This window comes from Bos taurus, chromosome 7 (assembly GCF_002263795.3).
Source record: "Bos taurus isolate L1 Dominette 01449 registration number 42190680 breed Hereford chromosome 7, ARS-UCD2.0, whole genome shotgun sequence".
Taxonomy (NCBI): Eukaryota; Metazoa; Chordata; class Mammalia; order Artiodactyla; family Bovidae; genus Bos; species Bos taurus.
Genome location: NC_037334.1, coordinates 80,888,975 through 80,903,507, shown reverse-complemented (window position 1 = coordinate 80,903,507; position 14,533 = coordinate 80,888,975). Strand labels below are relative to the sequence as shown.

Here is a 14,533-nt window from a genome sequence, read left to right as displayed (position 1 = left end):
AATTTGCAGAAAGTTGTATGCTGCTGTCACTTCAGTTGTGTCCGACTCTGTGCAACCCCATGGACGGCAGCCCACCAGGCTCTCCCATTCCTGGGATTCTCCAGGCAAGAACACTGGAGTGGGTTGCCATTTCCTTCTCCAATGCATGAAAGTGAAAAGTGAAAGTGAAGTCGCTCAGTTGTGTCTGACTCTTAGAGACCCCATGGACTGCAGCCTACCAGGCTCCTCCATCCATGGGATTTTCGAGGCAAGAGTACTGGAGTGAGGTGCCATTGCCTTCTCTGAGAAAGTTGTATAAAGAACCATAAATAGATGCTGGCCTGAGAAGAAGGTAAACATTTCACTTTATACCCCATTACATCGCAAACAGTTTTCGTAAGAAGTTTCTATTACTTTATAATTAATCAACAGAACTCTCCAGCAAGGGCTTGGGGAAATGTGTCTCAATCTTGGCCACCTTCAAAACCATCTGGATACATGAAAAATTCAACTTCCAGACCCCACCCCAAATTAGAACCCCTGAGATTAGGGTTCAGTACCAACATTATTTTAAAAGCTCCATTACAAAGAATCCAATGTACACAAAGGGAGATGTTAAAAATGCAAATGGCAATGTTTCTGTTATGAAAAGCAAAAACACCAGGTATACTGATCTCACAGAAAGCCATCAATTCCTAGTAGGAAGAACTAGGGCTACTTAGAGGTTCGGTTGAAACTTTGGAAACAAGATCTGATGTGTTGTTGGGAAGCTTTAAAGCTTCGAACCCCAAATTCCATGCAACTGAGTTAGGAAGAGAAATTTACCCTAGGAAAAAAGTATTCCCAGACAACAACCAAATACACATTTCAGTAGACTCCTAGGAAACATCTCATTTTGACTGATACTACCCTTAACTGGGGGGTTGGGGAGGTATTTACTTAATTACATGTTTATTTCAGAATTTAAAATATATTCATAAACCAAAGGAAAAAAGTCACCATAATGCCATATCCTTCACAATGATTTTGGAATAGAGCCTTCTATCTAGATGGTTTGCACTGCATATATTTACATATATAATTTCTCATACAAAAGTGGAATCATACCGAACGCCAGGCTCTGTAACCAGCTCTTTTTCATGTATTTTAACAAAAATATTCTTTTATGTAATACTACCTCTGGATGGGTTGACCAAGACCAGGTAACTATAAAATGTATCTTCAAGTAGCTGAATAAACTACTGTGTTTAAAGGAGTTAACTCAGAATGAACACTACTATACTGGGCTTCCCAGGCGGTGCCAGTGGTAAAGAACCTGCCTGCCAATGCAGGAAACACAAGAGCCATGGGTTTGATCTCTGGGTCGGGATGATCCCCAGGAGGAGGGCATGGCAGTCCACTCCAGTATTCTTGCCTACAGAATCCCATGAACAGAGAGCCTGGGTGGGTACAGTCCATAGCATCACAAAGAATCAGACACGACTGAAGCAACTTTGCTGTTGTATACTGAAAAAACAAATTTAGTGTTGGCAAGGTTTACAGCTCAGGTGTTGTCTTATGCAGTGACTGGTCACTACTCTGGTTCCTTAAGGCGGCCCCTGGTTCCTGAGCTCCAGGCACGCCTTCATGCCATCAGTGTGAAAGAAGCAGCTCACATCTCATGTGAACACCCACCGTGTCAGCTACATCCTGAGTAACAAGAGGAAGGGCTCTACCACCGCTCCATTCTGTGGGGCTGGAGCCTCAGGGTCGACGATTCTTATCTGTCTTACATCCTGAGAGTTCCAAAAGAGTAAGTGCCAGGGGGGTTATATTTGGTTAATGTCTTTCAAGGATAACAACTAAGACCAAAAATTCATAGTGGTTTCACATCCTTTAAAAAATATTCTCAAAGCCTGTAAAGCTGATACTATCAAACCTTTGTTCTATAGGTGTCAGACCTGAAGCTGTTAGAAAGGGAGCGCTACACTAACATACAGACGAAGCCAGACTCTACAGCCCAAAATACTAGTGACACAGACTCTGGCAGGAACAAAACTCAATTTACTGAGCACCTATTACACGCCAGGTGCTTCATACACTTAATTTTTATTTCTCACAATAATCTGTGATTTAAGCAGTATTGTAGGAGACAGGAAGAATAAAAGAAAAGCAGGCCCTGGGAAGTGCCGCAAAAGAAACTAAAGAGCCTCTTGATGAAGGTGAAAGAGGACAGTGAAAAAGTTGGCTTAAAGCTCAACATTCAGAAAACGAAGATCATGGCATCTGGTCCTATCACTTCATGGCAGATAGATGGGGAAACAGTGGAAACAGTGGCTGACTTTATTTTTCTGGGCTCCAAAATCACTGCAGATGGTGACTGCAGCCATGAAATTAAAAGATGCTTACTCCTTGGAAGGAAAGTTATGACCAACCTAGATAGCGTATTAAGAAGCAGAGACATTACTTTGTCAATAAAGGTCCATCTAGTCAAGGCTATGGTTTTTCCAGTGGTCATGTATGGATGTGAGAGTTGGACTATAAAGAAAGCTGAGAGGAGAAGAATTGATGCTTTTGAACTGTGATGTTGGAGAAGACTCTTAAGATACCCTTGGACTGCAAGGAGATTTAACCAGTCCATCCTAAAAGAGATCAGTCCTGGGTGTTCATTGGAAGGACTGATGTTGAGGCTTAAACTCCAATACTTTGGCCACCTAATGCGAAGAGCTGACTTATTGGAAAAGACCCTGATGCTGGGAGGGATTGGGGGCAGGAGGAGAAGGGGATGACAGAGGATGAGATGGTTGGATGGCATCATCGACTCAATGAACATGGATTTGGGTGGACTCCAGGAGTTGGTGATGGACAGGGAGGCCTGGCATGCTGCAGTCCATGGGGTCACAAAGAGTCGGACACGACTGAGCGACTGAACTGAACTGAATTATTGATAAACTGGATGCTATAAGGCATGAGACTCTTGGAACAAGTCCAGAGGGAACAGTTCATAATCTTGAAAACAAGATATGATCCTGAGGTCGGAAAACCAACCCGAGACTGTTTCTCAACTGGTGTCTCAGAGTCACATCTTTTACGTATCTGGTGGAAACTCTATAGATAAGAATATTAGTCTTAGTTACTGATTTGTTATTGATTACTGTTTCCTAATTACTCAATGGTTAATGATCATTTTGTTCTTTGGCCCTGAAGGCCACATGAGTTATAGTTTAATACCCCACATATTCTTTCATTCATGGCTGAAAGTACAATAAAGCCGGCTTGGATTCAGTTTCGGCGCCTTCACCTTGGAGCGGTGTTGGTTCCCTGATCCTCGCCTTTTTCTGAATTCTTGGTCTCATTTCTCATTCTCTCGCTGTATAGCTCTTTCGGAAACCTTGCTTGTCGAGCTAGTCTCGACACAGTATAATCTCCATTTTTATAGGTGATAAAATTGAAACACTGAAAAGTCAAGTAATTTAGTAAAGGTCACATGGTTGTTAAGTGGAAAAGTGGGATTTGTAATCAATTATAACACATCTTTTTTTTTTTTTTCCTTTAAATAAAAGGACATCATACTGCTTTCAAGGCCCTAGGTGAAGTAACTAGTGAATGGTCAGGAAATTGGTGAATTTGTATGGAAACCTACATTTTCTGGCTCTAAAGCTTCCATCCTTTCCCGATACTAACCCATCTACTTACATTTTCAATCCAGTTCAGTTCAGTCGCTCAGTCGTGTCAGACTTTGTGACCCATGGACCGCAGCATGCCAGGCATCCCTGTCCATCGCCAGCTCCCGGAGTTTACCCAAACTCATGTCCAGTGAGTCGGTGATACCATCTAGCCATCTCATCCTGTCATCCCCTTCTCCTCCCGCCTTCAGTCCTTCCCAGCATCAGGGTCTTTTCCAATGAGTCAGCTCTTCACATCAGGTGGCCAAAGTATTGGAGCTTCAGCTTCAGCATCAGTCCTTCCAATGAATATTCAGGACTGATCTCTTTTAGAATGAACTGGTTGGATGTCCTTACAGTCCAAGGGACTCTCAAGAGTCTTCTCCAACACCACAGTTCAAAAGCATCAATTCTTCAGTGCTCAGCTTTCTTTATAGTCCAACTCTCATATCCATACATGTCTACCAGAAAGACCATAGTTTTGACTAGATGGACCTTTGTTGGCAAAGTAATGTCTCTGCTTTTTAATACGCTGTCTAGGTTGATATTATCAAGAGATAAAAGAATCCTAGTGACCCATCCAGTACTGGCCAAAGTCTTGGGTTTTATTCTGTTTACGTCACGTTAATCCAGCACCCGTTTCATGGGTGCTGTCAAAAGACACAAAAATCCTGAGTCAGAGACAAAGGACTTATTACCCATGTTGGTTTGCATCAGCTGTTCCGTCCCGTAGGCAGAAGGCAAAGGGCTCACCATGGATGCTGCTACTGTGCATGCAGTGGGTCGTTAATCAGCAGAAACACTGAGCTTGAGGACTGACTACTTGTACAACAAACAGAAGCCAGCTTTCTCATTGAGGGGAGATGTCACTTCTTCTCTCAATATTGCTTACTGCAAGTCCACCCCTGACAAAAGCTTAGGTAGGGAGAAATCAGGTTTTCTTGGTATACTTAGCAGGTACATGCAGAGATGCTCAGGGCCGATGGCAGACTGCTTCTATCAATATAAGCATGACCTTGAGGTCCATGAAACAACAGCTACTTAAACGGAAAGCATAAGAGAATGTTCTATATGTATGTGTTTAAATCTTTATAATCTATTTATTTCTTTACTTCTTTAACTGATTCACAGTTAAAAGTTTGCTAATTAACTAGTGTTTTAAAGCTGTGCTCAATCATGCAGTATAAAAAACCAGTATCTCTCTATGTTTCAGACAGATCTAGAGATCCAAATAGATTCAGATTTGATTTGTTTGCCCTGATTTCATAGCTTGTGTTACAAACTTTTACCTAATGTTTGGTTGTCTCTCTTTTCATGACATTAGCTGCCATTTCTAATTATTGCCTAGATGTATAATGACATTAGGGATTGAAAAAAAAAAAGTGGGGGGGGGGTACGGTTATATTCTAATTCCACTATTCCCTCTTTGCTAGCTGGAATACTGATATAAAGGGAAAATTCTTCTCATCATCTTTTTGGAAAGACATGGTAGCTGCTTGATTCTCCCCTTTATCTTTAAATTCTCATTCTCCAAAGTGACTAATGACTTCTTATTTTAAATATCATGAATTCATTCTAATACCCTCCAAGGTGACCAATGCATCTTTTTTTAGAATCATAAATTCATGGACATAAACATACCCCACTGGACATCCCTCTTAAACATGTTCAAGTCTACCATTCAAAAACAAAACAAGTCCCTTACTGGATTTCTCACCTCCTCTTCCCAGCCAATCTGCTCCAGTGTCGTCTACTAACTCTATTTCCTAACCTCTCACTTACTGTTGAACCTTCTATAACTGGAGGGTTAAAGTTATAACCTCCCACCACCCAGACATAATGGTTCTTGCAAAGGTCACTAGTCACATCCATTTTGCTAAAACCAAGGTGGACTTCTGAGGCTTCATCTCATTCAACTACTGTGGACCACTTCTTCCTTGAAGCACTCTTCTCCATGCCCCCACGATACTGTGATGTCCTGGTTTTCCCCTACCTCTCTGGCTACTCCTCCTCTGTTGGTTGTTCAAGCTTATTCTTCTTACTCAGCCATGACATGTTGGCAGTTCTAAGGCTCAATCTTGGAACACTGTCTTCTTCACTATACTCTCTGCCAACAGGATCCCATCCACACCCAGGATTTCACTCCCCACCTTACACAAAGATGTCTCACAACAAATCTATATTGTTACCTTTTCTCTCTCCCTCTGAACTCAAATTTTATATTCAACTGACTACATGACAGCTTTCTTAAGGTCTAAGAGTGTTTCTATCTACTGCATACAAACATAAAGTCAATACTCAGTCATCAAAAAGAATGAAATAAGGCCATCTGCAGCACCATGGATGGACCTAGAGATTATTATACTACGTGAAGTAAGCCAGGCAGAGGAAGACAACTACCAAGATGTCACCCAAATTAGGAGCTTGGAATTAACATACACACACTACTATATATAAAATAAATAACTAACAAGGACCTACTATATAGTACAAGGAACTCTACTCAATATTCAATAATAACCTGTATGGCTAAAGAATCTGAAAAAGAATGGATATGTGTATATCTATAACTGAAGCACTTTGCTGTACACCTGAAACAAACAACACTGTAAATCAACTATACTCCAATAAAATTAAAAACAAAACTAAAGTCAGGATCCATGAAAAAAAAAAAAAAAATCATCCTCTTCCAGTAAATGCCACCATTCTCCAACCAGACGCACAAATTACTCTCATCTCTGAAAACACCACTTATTTATCTCAGCCTCATACCTATCTGTCATCAAGTCCTGTTGATTTATCTTCTAACTGCCTTTCAATTATGACTCCTTTCCACTTTAACACTACATCCCAGTTCAAACTACTGATACCTCTCACCAAGGCCACTGCAAGGGCCTACTGATAACACTGGTCTGATCAACTGTGTCCTTTCTCCACATATCTTCTGCACTGCAGCCAGTGTAGAGGTGATCGTGCCAAGCCTTTCAGTGGTTTCCCATGGCTTTTACACAAACTCCTAACATGGCCTACACTCTGTGTAACTTGCTTATTTTCTTCATCTTCATACCTTCATTGAAAAGCATGCTCCCCTAGAGAGCAACCACTCACTCTGTCGTCTACGTGTTGTTGTTGTTTTTAATGTGAAAGAACTTTGCACATGCTGCTTCCTTGGTCTGAAATGCTCTTTCTTCAATTTAACTCCTCCTTCACACATACATCACTTGCTAAAGGGAGCCTTCCCCTGACCTTCCTGACCAGATCAGATCCCAGTACCACAGGCAGTCGTAGCCTCTTGTACACAACCTTTGTAGATTTGTCATATCTGTAATTTTACATTTCTTTATATGACTTTTTGGTTTATGCTAATCTTCTCCATCAGGAAATTTCATGGGAACAGAAACTATGGTTGCTTTGTATTCCTAGTGCTTGTCATGTTAGATGTCAAGTTAGTATATGCTGGATGAATGAACAAATGAAAACGAATGGATAAATATCCAAGTTTGTTGAAATTAATATGTGTTGTCCTTTTCCAGAAGGCTTATGTTTGCTCTCACTGAATGTACTTTATATAAATATTTTATGTACACAGAACAGTGCCTATTCATTGATAAGAATGTTATTATATTAATATTATAAATATGTTATTATCATAAAGGTTAGTTGTTGTTATCACTGAATTCATTCCTTGTGATAGAAACTATTTTCAGGTTACTTCTGAATCTATTCTTGAACACCCTGTCCCTTACCTAACTCCATTATAAAACCAGACAAAATCACCAATTCATAATTTGTTTCCCTTATAATTATTGCCATGAGACACAGTTCTGGTTAGTGAAATATAAGTGAAAGCTTTCTGGGAAGCTTCCAAAAAGGTATGGACTTCCTGAAAACAGGAGAAGTCTTTGCATTCCTTTTCACTTTTTCCTCATGCGAATATCAACGTGATGTCTAGATTCACAGTAAGTATCTTGCAACTATCAGGAGAAGGCAAAAAAACTGCAGAGCCACTAAAGCACCAGAAGTGGCCACCTACTTCAGGCCTTTTTGTTCAATGAGAAAAGTAAAACCTATTTTCTTTTCTATTACTTGTGTATAAAAATACTCCTGATATTCTGCTAACTAGATTTTCTTCCAGACAAGTTACCTTACATGGACCAAGATATTTTTTCCTTTCTTTTTATTTTCCTTTCTTTACATCTTTTTTCTCCTAATAAAACTTCTCTGTCACTCTCCCTAATAATGTAACCAAAATAAAAATATCTATATAGGAAACAGAAAATTAATTATAATTTTAAAAACTAAAGAAAGATTTTTAAAATTTCTTTAAAGTGAAAGACAGTTGTGTCCAACTCTTTGTGACCCCAAGGACTATGCGGTCCATGGAATCCTCTAGGCCAGAATACTGGAGTGGGTAGCCTATCCCTTCTGCAGGGGATCTTCCCGACCCAGGAATTGAACCAAGGTCTCCTGCATTGCAGGCGGATTCTTTACCAACTGAGCTATCAGGGAGGCCTAGTTAATTTACAAATATATGGAAATCAAAATAACATCTGTTTGGTGATATGGCATAAAACAGAATTTAAGTTGCTTTGCTTTTGCTCATTCTTAGATATAAGACCAAATTTTAAAGTATTCTAATGTCTATTCAAATACATGAATATTAGCATGTGATATATTCTAATGTGTTCAAGGGTCAAATATTAAATAAGCAGGAAAATAAATCAGATACTCTACAGACATACTTTGACTATGTGCTATAGAGTATATTTACTTTTTTCTAAAAATTAGTGTAGGAAGTATAAATAATGCTTTAAGAACTCATAAATCTGAATAAGTAGATTAAACTATGAATCTTAACCCATGAGACCAGGATATTTCACCTATATTCCAAATATGGCATACAATTTAGGTTTATATGTTGAGGGTAAGTCTTAGCCTCATGTTATGTCCTTAAAGCAAAAACGAATATGAATTAAATTATTTTGGGCCAGTGCCTTTTCCAGTCTGTTCTCAGTTCCCCATCTATAAAACAGGGAAGGTAGACCACCAATAAAACATGGATAGCAGACTTCTCTACAGAGCCTAGAAACCAAGTCTCCAAGCTCTCTACTTCTGATTGATCTTCTACACATGATTTCCTTTAAAGAAAGAGCTCAGTAACTAAAAATAACTTGGAAACTACTGGACAAAATGATCTCCTAGGTCTCTTCTGATATTAGTTTCATGATGAAGTGATTTCTTTAAACTCCTAAATTCTAAATAGCAAAATCCTATACAGCAAATCTGTTCAATTAAATATGTACGTAAGAAAATTCATGTGACATTGTGGTCTTGATTTATTGCCAGAAATATATCCAAATAGAATTCGTGTTTTTACCTTGTGAAAATGCCATCCACGATTCCAATTGTGGCTTCCTCTGCAGGTACATAGGAGCCAATCTGAGCCATGACAGTAATCAATGCAACTTGTTTTATATACGAGCTTTTTCCACCCATGTTTGGTCCGGTAATTATCATTACTCTCTCCGAGTCCCCCTAGAAAATTAAAAAGCAATTTCACTTATTGTACCAGAGGGGGTTCTATATAATATCTATAATTTATTCCATAAATGGGAATGTATTAGGCAAAGATTATGCTGTGGTATTTAAATGTCACCCATTAAGCATCACAAAGGGAAAGAAGCTCTCTGTTTTCAATTTGAACTGTGATATTACAGAACAGTGAATTCTCAGCAGTGCACAAGGTTGTTTCGGAGTATAAAAAAGGAAATAACAAGAATCAACCTAGATGAGATAACCCCTATGGTTTTCTCTTTAAATAATCATTAATCTGCTTATGAGTGTCTTTTATATTACTTACATTTAAAATCTATCAATTTCCATATGTCCAAATCACAGGTATTATTTATCTAACTGCAGAAGGCCTAATCTGAATTGGTAGCACATGATATTTTTAGTTACAGATTTTAATATAGACAGTAAAGAGATTGATAATACCAAATTCTAGGTATCAATTTTATCAACATTTAATTACTTACTGGCATTTCACCAGAATAAGTGAAAAAGGCAGAAAAGCTGCAATGCTTGCTGTGATTTAATTTCTAGAAATTACCTGTATTAAACAATTCTAGTACTTGCCAAGTATATCCTAAGAAAAACCATCCAACTGCAGTCCTCTACAGAGGAGTCAGCCTTAGGCATCCACGTGCTTTATTATGTGAACACAACGCCCTTGGCTATACCTGCCTGGTCAAGAGTAGCCGATCCATAACTGACCAACAGCCTAAGAGAAGACATAAACGTCTTCTGAAACTAGGCTCATCAAATCATCTCTTGGGAGTTGAAATTGAGAACCATGGAGTGCGTGCGTGCATGCTCAGTCATTTCAGTCATGTCTGACTCTTTGAGCCCCCATGGACTATATATAGCCCACAAGGCTCCTCTGTTCATAGGATTTTCCAGGCAAGAATACTGGAGTGGGTTGCCATGCCCTCCTCTGGGGATCTTCCTGATGCACAGAGGGAACCCGTGTCTCCTGTGGCTTCTGCACTGCAGGCAGATTCTTTACCACTGAGCCACTGGAGAAGCCCCAAGAACCATGGAAAGGATCAATCTATTGATAACCAGAGGAGAGGTTGATAAGAAAGGCAGAATGAAGCTACACAACACTGGGGACCGTAAATGAGAAGTTATGAGGAACCAAAAGGTATGACAGGGGTGAAAAGAATAATTATCAATGATAAGGAAAGAAAAAAATAGAGAAGAGCCAAGAGGAGTTGAGATGCCTCATGCAAATAATGGGGGTATCAGATTAAAGCATTATAAAGCCTTATAATTGAGGGGATAAAAAGTAAACCTATTCCATCTCTAAGTTGTAAAAGTGAAAGTGTTAGTTTCTCAGTTGTGTCTGACTCTTTGCAACCCATGGACTATAGCCCCCCCAGGCTCCTCTGTCCATGGAATTCTCCAGGCAAGAATACTCTAGTGGGTTGCCAACCCTTTCTCCAGGAGCTCTAGCCAACCCAGGGTAGAGTCCCCATATTGCAGGCAGATTCTTTACTGTCTGAGCCACCAAGGAAGCCCTGAATGATACAACTTGTGAGCAAACATTTTTTAATTTTTCTACAGACATTAAAAAATAATAAACCTATTATAAACAAACATTTGGCATATGAAATGCTTTGAAAATTCAGATTAAATGAGCAGAGTTCTTTTAAAAAATTGATAAAAAATAATATAATAAATAGAAAATAATCCAGTATATATTAAAGATTTTAAATCTATAATTAAAAGTCCTTCAACAAGAAAAACTCAAACTGAGATAACTTTCCCACTAAGGACAGGGAAGCCTGGCGTGCTGCAGTCCATGGGGTCGGAAAGACTTGGACACGACTGAGCGACTGAAAAACAAAATAGAAAAAAATAGTATCAATCTTACAAAAACTATTCTAGAGAATAGAACAATAGAGAACTCTTCCCAAATCATTTCTGAAAGCCACCATGATCTTGACACCAAAACCTGACCAAGAGCATTACAAGAAAGAAAACTTACAAGTCAACTTTATCCACAAATACATACACAAGACTCCTCAATAAAATATTAGTAAGACAATCCAAAGATATATAAACCATTTAGAATTTTTGAGGAAAACAAGGTGGTTTAATATTCAAAAGGCAGTTAACAAAATAAATTAACATTATAAATAACAATAAAATAACATTAACAAAATAAATTAAACATCCATTCACTTTTAAAAATGCAGGAAAAGGAAATAAAAGGTATAAGGATTAAAAAGAGAATAATGAAACTGTCATTACTCCTATATGTCATTACTATGTTACCAGAAAATCTAAAGTGATCTATGAAAATTATTAGAATCTACAAATGAAATGAGCAAGCGCTTTAGGTACAAGTTCAGTATTCAAATGCCAACATTATTTCTACATTTTACCAACAAGTAACTGGAAATTTTTTAAATGATCTAATTTACCACAATATCAAAAGAAATCAAATATCTAGGAATAAACGTAATACAATGAACAAGACTTCTACAGAGAAAACTACAAAATATTATTGAAAGAAACTGAAAAAGGTAAACAGTGAAAACAAGGTTTCTTTTAAAATAAATTTATAAAAGCTTTTGAAGGCTTGATGCTTTTGAACTGTGATGTTAGAGAAGACACTTGAGAGTCCCTTGGACTGCGAGGAGATCAAACCAGTCAATTCTAAAGGAAATCAGCCCTGAATATTCACTGGAAGGACTGATGCTAAAGCTGAAGCTCCAACACTCTGGCCACCTGATGCAAAGAACCAACTCATTGGAAAAGACTGACGCTGGGAAAGCCTGAAGGTAAAAGGAGGGGAGGACGGCAGAGGATAAGATGGGTTAGACAGCATCACTGACTCAATGAACATGAACTTGAGCAAACTCCGGGAGACAGTAGAGGACAGGGGAGCCTGGCATGCTGCAGTCCATGGGGTCACAAAGAGATGGACGTGACTTAGCGACTAAACAACAACAACATTGATCAAAAGATGTCATTAAGAGAATACAAAATCACAGAATATATGATATACGTACTATATATTTCCCAAAGACTTGGATGCAGTGTACATAATGAACTCCCACAAACCAAAAGAAGGACAAACTTCAAGAAAAATGGTAGAGGAAAAAAAATTTTAAATGACAACACAAAAACCCACAAATGATCAGTAAGATGACAGTATACTTTAAATCATTAAGAAAACACAAACCAAATCAGGGAGACAACATTACTTTACTTAATGGCTACAGTTAAAACCAAAACTGTCAGTATTAAGCTTTGGCAAAGATGTAGGACAACTAGAATTTTTATATACTGTTATTAGGGGAGTAAATTGAAAACTATTTTGGAAAACTGCTTGGTAGAGTCTACTAAAGCTGAAAGTAGACATATCTGAACAATTCTGCTCCTAGGTACATGTCCAACAGAAATGTACATGATGTACATTAAAAAAAAAAAACATGTAAAAGAATGTTCACAGCAATACTTTCATAATAGTACTAAATTGGAAGTAACTCAAATGTTTATCAATAGAACAGAAAAGTTATATATTTATACAATGAAATTCTCTATGACAATATAAATAAGCAATATGCAAAAAAAAGGATGAATCACATAAAACCAATGTTGAATCAAAGAAGCCAGATACAAAGAATACATATTGTATGTTTCTATTATATACAGCTCAAAAACGAGAACAAAAATAACCAAATTATTATTCGTTGGTAAAAGAAATTAGGAGAGTGGTTACCCTTTAGAGGGGAAGGAGTTAATGGGAGGCCCTCCCTCCCAAGTGGGGATTTTAGAATGTGTTCCTTCCCTTACTATTCTTCTGTTTCTTGACCTGGTTTTGGATACTTACATGGGTACACTTTGTGAAAATTCATTAAGCTGTACACTTAAGATTTGTACCTAATTCTGTATGTTTCAATTAAAGTTATCTTCAAAAGGAAATGAATACATTCTCACAAATTAACCTACATGCAGTACAACTGTAGAAGTTAATTCTGAAATTTATTTGATAGAGTTAAGTCAATTCAACTTTGAAGAATGAGCTGGGAGAGGAGACTTTGTAAAGCTATAGTAATTAAAAGTGCAGCATTACTTTAGGAACAGGTAAACAGAGAAGTAACAGCAAGCCTGGACACAAACCTATACTGGCCTGTGAGACATGTGAGAGTTAGGATCACAAACAAGCAGAAAAGACGCCACGCTCAATAAACAATGGTGGGATAACTGGGTACCCACATAATAAGAGTCAGACTGGAATCTCACAGCCTTTAAATCAATCCAGATGGATGAAAGAAAAAAATATGAAACGCAAGCAATCTTTTAGAGGAAAACATGGAAGAACAACTTAATGACATGAAGGTAGGGAACAACTTATTGACAAGATAGAATAAGCAATATAAAAATATAAATCATACAGGGGAAGACTAACATATTTGATTAAATTTTTAAAACCTCTGTTATTAAAAGCAGTCACCAAACACAAAATGAAAAGGCATATAACAAAGAAGTAGTGCTCCTACTTATTAGGACCATCAAAACAATGGAAAAATAGGCAAAGGACATCAGTATATTATATACACAAAGGCCAAAAAGTATTTATCAGAGAAAGGAAAATGAAATCAGCAGCATTTTCCAAGGGACCTACAAGCTATTCCTCATAGTCACATAAGGGGAAAAAAAAATTAATTGTGAATATTTCTGAAGGAATAATTTTTAAGGAATAACTTTTTACATTTATCATACTATCAAAAAGTTTAAAAGTTTGCTTAAATAGCATGTTGGAAAGAACATGGACAGCAATTTGGAAATGTTTACTGAAGCTAAACAGCCCATATACTGGTCTACATGACACAGTGATTCCCCTTTTAGAAATCTAGGAAGATACACAAGCACTCAAAAAGACATTTATAAAGCTGTTCAGAGTAATAAACACCCTCTTCCAACAACCCAAGAGAAGGCTCTATACATGGACATCACCAGATGGTCAACACCGAAATCAGATTGATTACATTCTTTGCAGCCAAAGATGGAGAAGCGCTATACAGTCAGCAAAAACAAGACCAGGAGCTGACTGTGGCTCAGACCATGAACTCCTTATTGCCAAATTCAGACTGAAATTGAAGAAAGTAGGGAAAACCACTAGACCATTCAGGTATGACCTAAATCAAATCCCTTATGATTATACAGTGGAAGTGAGAAATAGATTTAAGGGCCTAGATCTGATAGAGTGCCTGATGAACTATAGACTGAGGTTCGTGACATTGTACAGAAGACAGGGATCAAGACCATTCCCACGGAAAAGAAATGCAAAAAAGCAAAATGGCTGTCTGGGGAGGCTGTGAAAAGAAGAGAAG

General features: G+C 38.0%; 1 protein-coding gene across 3 annotated transcripts in view; it reads right to left on the bottom strand.

The window, feature by feature from the left end:
• MSH3 (mutS homolog 3) overlaps nt 1-14,533 on the bottom strand; it is a 182,616-nt gene that overhangs the window by 28,089 nt on the left and 139,994 nt on the right. For all 3 annotated transcript variants that reach the window (XM_024994619.2, NM_001434983.1, NM_001102305.2), the window contains exon 20: nt 9,001-9,158. In XM_024994619.2, the coding sequence (XP_024850387.1) occupies nt 9,001-9,158 (158 nt within the window). The remainder of the gene's footprint in view (nt 1-9,000; nt 9,159-14,533) is intronic.